At 61.7% G+C, this 12,571-nt stretch overlaps 1 protein-coding gene across 2 annotated transcripts in view; it reads right to left on the bottom strand.

Annotated features, from left to right (window-relative positions):
• The window catches only part of RARA (retinoic acid receptor alpha), a 33,588-nt gene extending 21,584 nt beyond the window's left edge, over window positions 1–12,004 (bottom strand). The window contains exons 1-2 of one of the 2 annotated variants that reach the window (XM_008144868.3): window positions 11,833–12,004; window positions 33–573 (exon numbers count right to left, since the gene is read on the bottom strand). In XM_008144868.3, the coding sequence (XP_008143090.1) occupies window positions 33–210 (178 nt within the window). In that variant the 5' untranslated portion in view covers window positions 211–573; window positions 11,833–12,004. Of the gene's footprint in view, window positions 1–32; window positions 574–819; window positions 896–11,832 lie in introns of those variants that run through there. The other variant, XM_054709302.1, reaches the window with a different exon arrangement.
• Window positions 12,005–12,571: the final 567 nt, after the last annotated feature.

The raw sequence follows: 12,571 nt of genomic DNA, 5'->3' as shown, positions 1-12,571 counted from the left end.
TCCCCCACCGAGCCTCCCATCACCCCACTTACTGGCTGGGGAGGGTGTGCTGTAGCCACTAACTGGAAGCTGGTGCTGGAGAGTGGTCAGAGCGCCCGGCGGGGAGAGTCCACCCAGCATCGGGGGGAAGAAGAAGGCGTAGGGGGGCACCGGGTACCCATTGAGGTGCCCTCCCCCGGGTGTCGGACAGGAGCTGCTGTTGCTGGCCATGCCCAGCCGCCACGGTCCGGAGGCAGGCGGACAGTCTGGCGGAAGGCTCCGGCGGGCTTCAGGCCGCCCCTCCTCGGGGCATGGGGCCTGGGCCCGAAGGGGGCTTGGGCGGTCAGCCCACCCCCCCTTTCTGTCCTGGGGCCGCTGTCCAACGCTAGCAGGCTAATCTCAGCCGCCTGGAGCCCCCGCGCTAGCTGGGGGCCAGGGGTTGGGGGACGTCCCGAGAGCTGGTCCTTCGGTCAAGCAGTTCTGCGAGCTGGCACTTTCCTGGCAAGGTCCAGAGCTGGCCTTCGGGGCGCCGAAAAGGATGCCTCTCCTAGGTGGGCCCCGGCTAGGCAGCTCGGGGGGCCATGTCCTGTGACGCTGCAGAGAGAGGAAAGACAGGTGAGCGGGCACAGAGGAGCGGGCACACGGGCATTCCCCGTGGAGCTCCCCAACCTGGGCGGCCGGAGATTTTCCTGTGGCACCCGGCAGGGCAGACAGCTGGCACCGTGCCTGGCTGGCAGAGACAGCCTGGGAGCGGGGCCCAGACACTGCTGGGGGTGGCAGGACAGCACAGCCAGGCCGGGGAGACGGGGGCAGAGCTCAGAGCCGCGGAAGGCCTCTCACCCACAGTCCTGAGGGTGAAGGGTCTACGGTGCCACCCCAAAGGTCCCCTGTAGCGGACGCAGGCGGCTGAGCTCCTTCCCCCGTGTGGGTTACCTGAGGTCAAGATGCAGAGAATGAGGGCTGGAGGGGAGTGGGAGGGGGAGGAAAACCCGCTTCCCTAAAGCACTGGCACTTCTCAGAAAAATGACTCCTAAGCCAGGGGCCCCTCTTACACCACTTCCCCCCCCCCAAATCCAAGCCCCAGCACCCCAGATGGGTTTGTCCCACAGGCCAGGGGAGGAGGCCTGTTTACATACGTGAAAATAGGGAAATGCGAACTGAGGGCTCCTGGGCATCACCCCCAGTGCCGAACCTAACAGCAGGATGGGCTGGAGGGGGGCGCAGTGTGTCCGGAGGGCAGGGCCTACACTGAAGGGGTGAGGGAGGCTAATCTCAGAGTTCACCCACATACTCTGTCTGCAGAAGCAACATCCCCGGAGGGGGTGGGGGTGGGCCCCAGATGAAAGGCCAGATGTCCCCCACCAGTGTGTACACAGATCCACACCCTGTTTGAACAGCTGGGGCCAGAGGACACGTACAGATAACACCACAGGGCCGAGAGAGACAGAGGCGAACCCAGAGACTCCGTCACACGGTGAGACCGCAGAGAGAGAAACGGAGGAGCAGATCCACAAGCAGAGGCTTCCCATCCACCTGGGCTATAGGACACGCGTACCGAAACACACATAAATGCATGCATATACATACATGTGTAGTACATACATGAAAGACAAAAGCAAAGACAGACACACACACACAAAAAAAGAACAGCCAATCAAAAAACACACAATGAGATACCACTTCACATCTACTCCGATGGCTATAATAAAAAAGACTGATAATAACCAGTGTTGGCAAGGATGTCAAAAACCGGAGCCCTCCTACATTGCTGGTGGGAATGGAACTGAGAACGGCTGCCCTGGAAAACAGGGTGGCAGTCCCTCAAAAGGTCAAACGAACGGCGTTATCATCGTATAATGAGCCAACCGTTTCACTCCTGGGTAGCTACCCAAGAGAGAGGAAAACATCAGTCCACACAAAAACTTACACATGGGTGTTCATACCAGCACTGTTCATAACAGCCAAAAAGTTAACCCAAATGCCCGTCCACTGATGAACGGGTAAATGACACCTATATCCATACAATGGAATACTCCTCTGCCATAAAGAAGGGTTAAAGCATTGATAGACACTGCGCTATGGATGCACCTGAAAAACATCAACCTGGTTCCAAAAGACCCTGTAGTGTTTGATCCCATTTACATAAAATGTCCAGAACAGGCCATTTATAAGGACACACAGTAGATTGTGGCTTACCAGGGGCTGGGTGTGGGTTTGAGGGAAATGGGAAGTGACTGCTGAGAGGATGGGACCTCCGTCTGCAGCGATGAACACCTTCTAAAATGGATGGTGGTGGTTTGCACAAGTCTGAATGCACTGAAACCATTCAACTGTGTGCGTTAGTGGGTGAATTTTATGGTCTACGAATTACACCTCAACAAAGCTGTGAAGACAGAGAGAAGGGAGGGAGGGAAAAGGAAAGTAACGGGGCCAAAGTGAGGACTGCTTCCCGTTCCAGCCCCGTCCCCCCAAGCTCCAGGCTCCCCAGGCTCAGCCCTGGAGTCCGGCGGACAAGCACATGGCCAGCATTTGGCGGAGGACCATGGCTGCCAAGGCCACTGTGGACGAGGCCAGGGCTTCTGGGCCCAGCTGGGCCAGGCAGCCTGAGCCAGGCACGGGGACGTGGGGACAGGTACGTGCGCGGGCGGGGGCCGCTCTCCTCGGAGTGAAATCTGGACCTTGTGTTTTTGTTTTTGTTTTTGTTAATCCTCACCCCAGGATATTTTCCCCTTGGTTTCTAGGGAGAGTAGAAGAGAGAGGGAGAGACAGAGAGCCCCGACCAGGGCCCCCGAGGTCTGCGCCAGGGAGGAGCCTACGACAGAGGTACATGCCCTTGACCAGAACGGAACCCGGGACCCTTTGGTCCGCAGACCGACGCTCTGGCCACTGAGTCAAACCGGCTAGGGCTGGACCTTGTTAATGACCATGATTTTTACTGTTATTAATGATGACGACCATCGGACTCTGCGGATTCCCTCCCAGGTTGAGAGGGCTGACGTCAGAGGAACTAGGGCCCCACCCATTGGGCAAACTGCCACCCCAGGCCCCCCACACCCTTGTGGGGCCCCACACAACGGAACTCAGGCAAAGGAAGGAGGGGCTGGCTGAGCCTCATCAGCACTGACAGTCAGACTAAGACACACACACACACACACACACACACACACACACACACACACACTTACAGAGACGCATGCACGCAGGGCTATGGGAAGCGTACGGGTGGGCAAGAGCGCGCTCGCACTCCCGGCCTGTGTGTGTGTGTGTGTGTGTGTGTGTGTGTGTGTGTGTGTGTGTGGCACGCACGGGAGAAGGGGGAGCCTGCAGATACCATCTCTCCGCACCTGGGCTCCACCACAGTGAACATGGTTCCGGGCCTGCGTGCCCAGCCCCAGGACTCAGCTCCCCGCAGACACACAACCGCAGCCCCCCCGTTTCCCCTGGCCCTCACACAGCCAGGCGGGCCCCTATGCCTGCCTCCCTGGGGTCCAGCCCCCCCATACACACCGCGCTCCCTGAACACACAGAGGTGCGCCCTTCAGACATACTCGGAGGACGCACATCCACGCTGGGGCTGCCGCCCTGAGGTGGGGCCCAGGGGGTGAGGCCCGGAAAGCCGGTCGCTTCCGACTGCAGGCGTCCTGGCCCAGCTTTGGGGGACTGGGGGGTGGACCCGTCAGCCCTCTGGAACCCACGGTTGCCCCCACAGGAGAGAGAACGACAGTCACCTTAATGCCTCCGCTCCTCTGCCCCTGAGGAGTCGGAAATTGGACCAAACTTCAGACTCCCCCACAGATACACACCCCAGGGAGAGGCTGGCCGGTCTCCCCACCCTGATCTGAGCCTCAGACTTCAAGTGCAGTTACTCAGCCCCTTGGGGAGGGCCCTGAGCAGCCGGAGGGGGTAAAGATCACAGAAATGGGCCACGGGCCAGGCTGGTGAGGGAACAGGGATGGGCAAGGGCATGGAGGATGGGGACAGAGCCAACGCGCACAGGCTCTGCCTCGGAAGCTCCCTCTGGAGCCGTGACCCTCAAGGAGACGCCCGGGCCCCGGGCCCCTGCACCCAGGGGTGAGAAGACACAGTCACAGAATCGAAACCAGCACCCAAGAAAGGGAAAACAAGCTACCCACATCCAACCCCCACCCTTTGCCCGCCACCTCCACGGCCCAGGGGCACCCTCCCTCGAGGGATAGAAAACCGCAGGCCCACAGACTCAGCACAGCAGAAAGAGGGGTGGGGGCCAGAGCGCCTGCCACCAGCCACAGGCCCCTGCCCCCGGGGCCCCCCCTCCCCACGGTGCCAGAATCCCTGCCCAGGGTCAGGTGCCCCGGAGTCACCCGCCCAGAGGAAAAGGCAGGCGCTGGCTGAGCCTTGAAGATGGCAGAAAAGAACAGAGGTGTGAAGGGTCAAATCTCAGCTCTGCCACTCTGGGTGACCTTAGGCAAGTCACTTAACCTCTCCAGCATCTGCTTACTCGCCTGTGCACTGTCTACCTCAACAACTGGCTGTGTGATTTAAGAGATAAAAGTCCTGGAAAGCACCCAGCACAGCGCCTGGCACACGGGAGGTGCTGGGCAACTGCCCCCCCCTTCCCCCCACACCCCTCAACCTCTCAGCACCGCCCGCCCGGGGCCTCCCTGGGCGGTGTCTGCTCTCCCTTCCTCTCCCCGACCACGGTTAGCATCTGTGGACAGAGCTGGGCAAGAGAATTACCCACTTTCCAGGGTCTGCTTCCCCCAGACGGAGGAGAGGGATGTGGGGAGAGGGATATTTGGGGTGTGGGCGGAGGCCTGACCACAACCCTCTCCTAAATTCCCTTCTTTCATTTCACAAACCAAAAAGGGGAAACCTTTGGATTTGGGGAGGGGAGGAGGGGAAGAGAAATTGACCATTTCCTCCCTATTGTCAGGGGAGATGAGCCAGGGGTCCCCAAACCCAGCTGGCCCAGCCGGCCCCCCCACTCCCGCCCCCCATTACTCTCTCCTCTCCACTCCCCAGGCTCTCCTGAAACAATGGCTCCCAATGAATGGAAGTCAGGCAGTCAGTCCCGGAGGGGCTCAGAGAGGGAAATCAGGATTGGGGAGCTTAAAAGAAGGGGGCGCAGGGGGTTTCCTAACAATTCTAGACAGTCAATGAATCATATGCAAATGACACCCAAAGCTCAAGCTCCACTGGGGTGGGGGGGGGGTGGCATGGCAATGGGAACTCCAGCCCTGGTAGAAGCAAACCCCTGGCCCCTCTGGACCCCCTACCCTGCCAGGAGCAGGGCAGGGCGGGACAGGGCAGATTTCAAACCCCAGCAGTGGGCTGGATCTATTTATAAACTTTCCAGGAAAAGACACTCACACGCACACACAAAGCCACAACCTCCCCCTTCCCCCATGCTCCTCGGAGCTGCGGGCAAGGGTTGGGGAGCAGTGATGACCACTATTCCCTATTTCCAGGGGTCCCTCTCCTCCCAGCAAGCCCACTCTCTGGCCACTCTGGTCCTTTGTTACCAGGGTCTGGGCTGCAGGCCGGAGAGAGACCCCCCCCAGGAGTGTGTGAGAGGATCACCTGGGACAGGTGGAGGGTAGCTCCTCCCCACCGGCCCCTCAGAATCCCAGGCCGGCCAGCCCCGCTGGGGCTAGGACTTGTTTGAAAACCTGATCCCAGCATGTGATGGCCCTGAGCACATCCTTGGAGGGGCAGGGGGAGGGCTGCAGTCCAGTGTCTTCCTCTGGAGGCTGCCACTCACTGCCCCAGGGTTTCAGGACGAGCGCCGGGTTCGAGGAGAGCGGGTCTGATGCCTCCCCAGCCTGTGCCCTACCTGGCCCGCATGCTGCCCCGGCACGCAGGGCTACCTGACCTCCACGGCCACACGCTCAGCCGTGGCTGAGTCACAGGCAGAAAGAGCAACTGGACAAGCCCAAGGCCATGACAGGTCAAGTTCTAGGAGGAGGAAATGGGGGGTCTCTGGTGGGCGGGGCGATGCCCCCGACTCCTGCACACCCCGGGACCACATCCCAGAGCCCCTGGGAGCTGTGCTCAGGACCTTCAGAGCCCCGGGGGGGAAGCCTCGGGCTCTCAGCGCCGAGAGTAGGTGAAAGGGCAGGGGGCAGCCCAGGCCTCGGAGGAGGGAGCAGCCTGGGGAAGGCAGAAACAGGAAGAGGAAGAGATGAGCCAGCCCAGGCCACAGCCAGACCACAGGAGTGTGCGGCCCAAACAAAGGCAGCGCTGTCTGGGGAGGGGGCCAAAGGGGCACAGACAGAAAGGGACCCCCCAGCTTGGAAACCACCGAACTCACACCCGTCCTGGCACGGGGCTTTCCCCACCCTCACCTTGGCAGCTGCCCCGCACCACCGTCTCCCAGCCTCCGCGGTGTAGGCAGCACAACCCGCTCACCACGGGGGCGTTGGATGGATGGAGCACACGGGAGGCGTGTGTGTGTGTGTGTGTGTGTGTGTGTGCGCGCGCGTGTGTGTGTGTGTGTGTGTGTGTAAGGTTACAGCAATGCCCCCATCCCCTCAACTCTGCCCCAACCCAGAGACGACCCCGATTCTGAGTCCTCCAGCATGAAAGGCTGTCAGCAGGACTCAGTGCTCCCAGCCCCCTCCCGGCCAGCACCCCTCCCTGGGGACCCCGGCTGCAGGGAAGCCGGGAACGCCCCCCCTCCCCTGCTTCAGGATATCCTTTTGGCTCTGACCCCAGACTAGGCCTGAGTCAGACTCTGCCCTGCCCCATACCCCCCCTTCCAGCAACCCCCCAGGAACTTCCTACTCCACGCCTACTCAGTTGGGGCTAAAACTTGGGGGAATCTCTTCCCCTCTCCCTCCCCGGTGAACAGAGCAGAGAAGCCCAGGAGGGGGGGGGAAGAATGGGTCACCGAGCCCAATGGCTTGCCCCTTAAGCACAAGGCCTTTGGGGTCAGGGAGAAGCTGATGCAGGCTGTGTGGGAGGGGCACCCCTCTCCCCGCCGCCCCCCCCCCAAAAAATACACAACCAGAGATCTTGCCCAGAGCCCCACCCCACTCCACCTGGACCCCAAGAAGTCACAGAAACTCCCTGGGAAGGATAGTGTCCATGAGAACACAGGATGGGAGAAGGTGACGAAAGTAAAAGGAGACACGAACTGGCGTTTGTATAAGGCAGCGCGGGACCCAGGCTGGAGGGGACAGGGTCTGCACAGCCAGCCAAGCACAGCCACATGTGGTCACAGACTCCCCAACACTCATCTGAGCAGATAGCTGTGACTCCTTCCCATAGACACAAGTCTGGGGGGTCCAGGGGGATCGGGGACATCAGAGACCACACACACTCAGCCTGACACAGCCCCCAAGACAGGCCCCCCAGGCCCCCCCCATTGTGGGTCTAGGAGGAGGGGGCATTTTCCTCCCCACAAGAACCAGGGTAAAGCCTACAGCGGCCATCTCCATGGTAACCAACAACAAACATCCCAGGAACCACAGTGGGACAGGAAGTGACAGTCACATGACAGGAAGACTTTTTTTTCTCCAGTGTGGGGAGGGTGATGAAGATGGTTAGCAGCCCCTGGGAAATCAGCTGTTCCCGAGGTTGGCCCCACTTGGAGCTGGAGGGAAGAGGGGTGGCTGGGAGGTGGGCCGCCCCCTACCACCGCGTTCAAGGTTGGCTGCAGGACTGACGACGGGCCCTCCCTCCACGCCTGCCGCTCAGGTCCCCTCCTCGGTCCCCCTCCCCTCCACTTCCTGCCGTGACTGGAGATCAGAGAACTCCCCACCGCAGCTTCCCCTTCTCAAGTCTCGATTCCTGGGCCGGAGGTTTCACTGTGGGGCAAGGGACAAAAGGAAGACGGGCTGGGAACCTGCAGCAGGACCCAGGGGACGGAGGCTCTGGGGGAGGGAGCCGCTCCGAGGTAGGTGTGTACACACAAGCACACAGCCAGTGGGTCGCGGTGACATGCAGCCGGGCGCAGTGACACATGGAGGCATCTCGGAGGGGAGGCGAGCAGAGCCCTTCGCTCCAGCCCCCTGCGCCCCACTCGGGCCGGCAGGCACTGGCCTGAGCCTCTGGGTTCATCCCAGCCTTCTACTGGCCTCCAGACTGGAGAGGTCTCCGCTGTGCCCAGCCCCCACCCGCCTCTCCCCTGCCTTTTGTGCTGAAGGATCCCCTTCCCTGCTCCAAGGTGCCCGCCCAGAGAGGGCACCTTGGCCAGAGGTGGGGGGAATGGAAGCTCCCTCTGCCCCCCTCCCCTTCTCTGCAGATGTCCCAGACTATATTTAGCCCAAACCGGGAGGCCAGCCAGACCCAGACTCCCCACTGGCCCAGAGCTGAGCTCCCAGTTTTTATGCAATTAAAACATTAACAGAAAAGCGCCCCCATCCACGCGCGCCCCCAGCCCTGCCAGAGCAGCAGAGCTCAGAACACGTGAACAAGGGCAGCCCAGCTCTGCAGCCAGTGGGGCGTCCCTGGGCAGATAGCAATAAACTCACCCCCCTCCCCATCTCCCGGGCCCTGCCCCCACCCACCGGAGAGGGACATCATCCCTGAGATCAGGCTGACACTTGGGAGGGGGCAGGCTTTCCTCGCTCTGGGAAGGGAAAGGCAGAGCCAGTGGGCTGAGGGGGGGTTGCCTGGTTGCAGAAATTCCACCTGTCATTTTGCAGCCCCCTCCCAGCCAGCTCCAGTTACGGGGCTGGGGGTTGGCAACAGGTGCTGGCCAGGCTGGCAGCAGTCTAATCCCCCCCACCCCCCTCCCGGGCCCACAGCGGTGCCTGGAGGTCCCCGCAGGGGCCCCGGCGGGCAGGATGCTGGGTGGAAGAAAGAGGCCTGGCTTCCACTTGGCGGGTGTGGGGGCAGCCACGCGCCTTCGGTAAAACCTGCCCCCCCCACTGGGGTGTGTGTTGGAGGGTCTGGGGAAGCCAAGGAACCCTTAGTTCCCCAGCGCCTATTTCATTTCCCTGCCATGCCAGGCGGGCAGGCTAGAGTGTGGGAGGTCTGTCTGCCTCCTCCTCCTCCTCCTCCTCTCCAAATTCCAGGAAGGAGCAAGGGAGGCTCCAGTTGCGGAGAGAGAGGGAGAGCAGGCAGGCGGTCCCAGCTGGGGAAGGAGGGGGGGGCGGGGACTGGAGCGGGAGGCGAGATCCAGACGGAGCAAGAGACACCCACACCCGAGCCAGACTGGGACAGACGCACCAACCCTGACACATTCTCACACTCTGGGCCCGGTCCCCGCACACCGCCCACCCTGCGGGGACACCCAGACACCCTCCGCCAATTCTGCCAATCCCCAGTATGCTCCCTGGACACACACGGAGATCCAGGCCCTCACCCCCCACAAACCCGTGTGGGCTCCAGACAGCAGCCAGAGGGTGGAGAGGGGGACGGAGGGAGGAAAGACAGCAGGCGGCAGGGGCTGCGCAGCCAGAGCCCTGGGAGCTGGAGCAGGGTTGCCACACTCCTTTCCCAAAACCCAGTAAGTGAAGACAACCCTGGTCATCTCGCCAGGGGCCCTGCCAGCTTCCCACACTCCCCACACCACCACCGCCAGAAAGGGGTGTGGGGGTGCTGGGCAAGTGGAGCTAACCCTGTTTGTTCATCACAGGGATAGGGTTACCTTCCCCAGATGGCCCTCACCCAGACCTCAGTGCTCACCAACAGACCCCCAGACACCCGGCCTAGGTCCTGCCCTGCCCATGCTGCCCAGGGGACAGGGAACTGGGCACTGAGGCTGGTGTTTTGGGGCAGGCCCCGCCCTCATGTCACACAGTTCTGAGGAGCACCCCACCTAAGACCCTAGAGTCTGAGCAAGGAGTGGCTTGGGGGGGGCGGGGGGAGGTGTCAGGGGGCACAGCCAACTTCGAACCTCCTAATAAACTTGACCAAATGACTCAGGGGAAGGAACGTGAATTAACAGGAGCGCGGGTCAATACCCCCCAAGCAGGCCTGAAGGGCCACTCAGACTATGCCCTCTCCCCCACACTAGACAGGGTGGCAGGAACCACGTCATGGCACATGTGGGTGACTGTGCCCAACGGGGAATGCATGGGGGTGATCAGGACGGTGCTGCCCACAGCTAGCTTCCTGCCAGGCTGCCACATGGTTGGGAGTAGGAGGGGGGGCCAGAGAGGTGTCCTAGAGTAGCAGGGGCATCCAGGGTAAAACTGAAGGGCAGAGATTTAGGGGCTACGGGAGGAGGTGCCCAGGTTAAGCCATTCCGAGCCCAGAGTCTTCGCAGAACTGCCAATGCCTCGGGCCGCCCTCCCGGTCTGGTGGGGAAACTCCTGCAGTGACACTGCCTCACGCTCATTCACACCCGCAAAATCCCGCAAAATCCAACATCCTCAGGGGCCCACTCGAGGGTGACCCTAGTAACCGCTCTGTCTCAGGGCCCACAGGGTCCAGATTCCCAGGCAGAACTGAGGTCCCGGCCCCTCCCAGTGCACCAACATCTTTCACAGCCACCAACTCCCTGACTCCGCAACCCGCCCCCCCACACCCACCTTCTTCCTCCAGCTCCAAATACCCTCTCTTGTTCCCGCCCCCAGACTCATCTCCACCCCCCTCTCCACAGGGGAAGCCCCAAGGCTCCAAGCCATCCCTACTCCAACCTGGGGCTTCCCCCACCAGCCTCCCCATCAAGCACAAAGCCCTGGGGGAGTTTAAGGCTTGAGCCCATGTCCTAGTAAGACCCGGTGTTCTTACTGAACCGCTTCCCCAGACCAGCCCTGCCCTATGACCCCTGCAGCCAGGGTAGGGGACAAGAGACATGCCCGAATCCCCTGACCAGGAGACACTGGAGTAGGGGGCGGTGGTCGGAGGTAGAAGTGAGGGTTGGGGGTACGCAGCAGGAGTGGGGGAGTGGGGAAGTGTTCTCAGGAACAAGTCCCTTGAAGAACATCTACATACACACATGTGCACACAGCCCGCGGGCAGAAGGCAAGCTAGTTACAGAAGAGGAAGCCCACGCCAGGTGGGTATCCTATCCAAGACAGAATGGATGGGAAAGAAATCTCCCAGGCTGGGAGGGGGGAGGGCTGTTTTTTGGTATGATTTCCATATGAGTGGGTGCCCATCCCCAGCCTAGCACTCGGGTGGCCCGACCCCCTTCCCACGGAGCAGCCTGACAACAGGGCAGTGCCCAGAGAGGGGGCACAGCCAAGCTGGTTTTCCAGTGCCCCCCCTCCCACATACACATCTGGCCAGCAGCTTCCCCGCCTCGTGGGTGGCACCATGTCCCAGACACCCTCAGCAAAGCAAAGGCGGCCAGTCGATTCCATCCTCTTCTCACCCAAAAAGCTGCCACAACCCCATGGTAACACCAGATCCAGTCATCCCTTTCCCGGCGGCCCGGGTTCCCCCACCCCATTCTGACGGCTCCCCTCACTCCACCGGGCACGCCAGCTGAGCGGGCCCCGCCCCCCAAGCCCGCTGCCTCTGGTGGGGGTGGGCCCCCGGGCTGATTCTCCCCAAACCACAGAGCAGCTCAGATAACAGGAGGGAAAGAAGGAGGGGGCTCGTCCGTTGGGCATCCGATCTCTCCCCAAACAGGTTTGAAAGTCTTTTTTGTTTTGCTCGTTTCTGAAGAGAAAGGAGAGAGAGCCGGAGTTCCCAGCGGCGGTCCTGCCACGGCCCGGGCGCCGCGGACACGCACGGCAGACGGCTTCGGACGCCGCCCGGCTGCGCGCGAAGACACGGGCGCAGACAGACGCACAGACGGGGCTCCCCCACCCCGGGCACGGCGGCAGCGGGGTGGGAAGCCCAGGAAACCCCGGGTTCCCGTCGGAACCCGCCCGGCTCCCGGTCCCCATCCGCAGCTCCTATCAGGAGCAGAGCCAGGGTCCCCGATGCCCGTGGGAGCCGGGGGCTCTCCAAAACCCCCGGGGTAGAGGTTACCTCGCAGCGGGGGGACGCGATCCGTCCGTGCGCCCACGGGCACGGCGTCTGCCCTGGCCCTGCGCCTCGGTCTAGCTCGGCGTCAGGGGCGCGGGATCCCGGGAGAGGAGCCGTCTGGGGGACCGAGCTCAGCAGCGCGGGCCGAAGGCAGCGGCCATGGCGAGTCACGTGCGGAGGCTGAAACTTTACCCGGAGCCCCAGACTTGGGGGGCGGAGGGTACGGGGCTGGGGGAGGCCCTCTCCCTCAGGCCCGCCCCTGCCCGCCCCCTGGCCAATCACCAGCCAGAGGCGGGCCCACAGGATCACGCCCCACTCTCCTCGCCTTAATAGACCCGAGACTGGGCGAGTCTTAAAGGAGCCGCGCCTAGCAGAAGGCTGGACCGTGGGAATCTGTGAGAATCCCTCCCTCTGCCCCAAAAGGAGAGCTTCAGAGCGAGGAGCTGAAGTTCTGCGGAAAGAGTGGGAAAAGGGCTCGATGGAGAAAGGACTGCAGTGTGTGGTATCACATTCCCCTCCCCAGACACACACACACACACACACACACACACACTCTTAAACCTGGGAAGTGAATTCAGTGCCTCTGGCCCTAGCTGTCAAGCCCAGACTCCCCAAATTATAATCCCCCTCCCCCAGTGGGAGCTGAAAGCTGTGTGACCTTAAACAAGTCGTTTCCTTTCTCTGAATCTTAATTTTCTCATCTGAAAAAAAAAAAAAGGAGTGCAAGAGTAGATAGACCTCA

Source organism: Eptesicus fuscus, chromosome 20 (assembly GCF_027574615.1).
Source record: "Eptesicus fuscus isolate TK198812 chromosome 20, DD_ASM_mEF_20220401, whole genome shotgun sequence".
NCBI classification, from domain to species: domain Eukaryota; kingdom Metazoa; phylum Chordata; class Mammalia; order Chiroptera; family Vespertilionidae; genus Eptesicus; species Eptesicus fuscus.
Note: the sequence above shows the minus strand (reverse complement) of the source record. Positions and strands in the feature narration are given on the sequence as shown.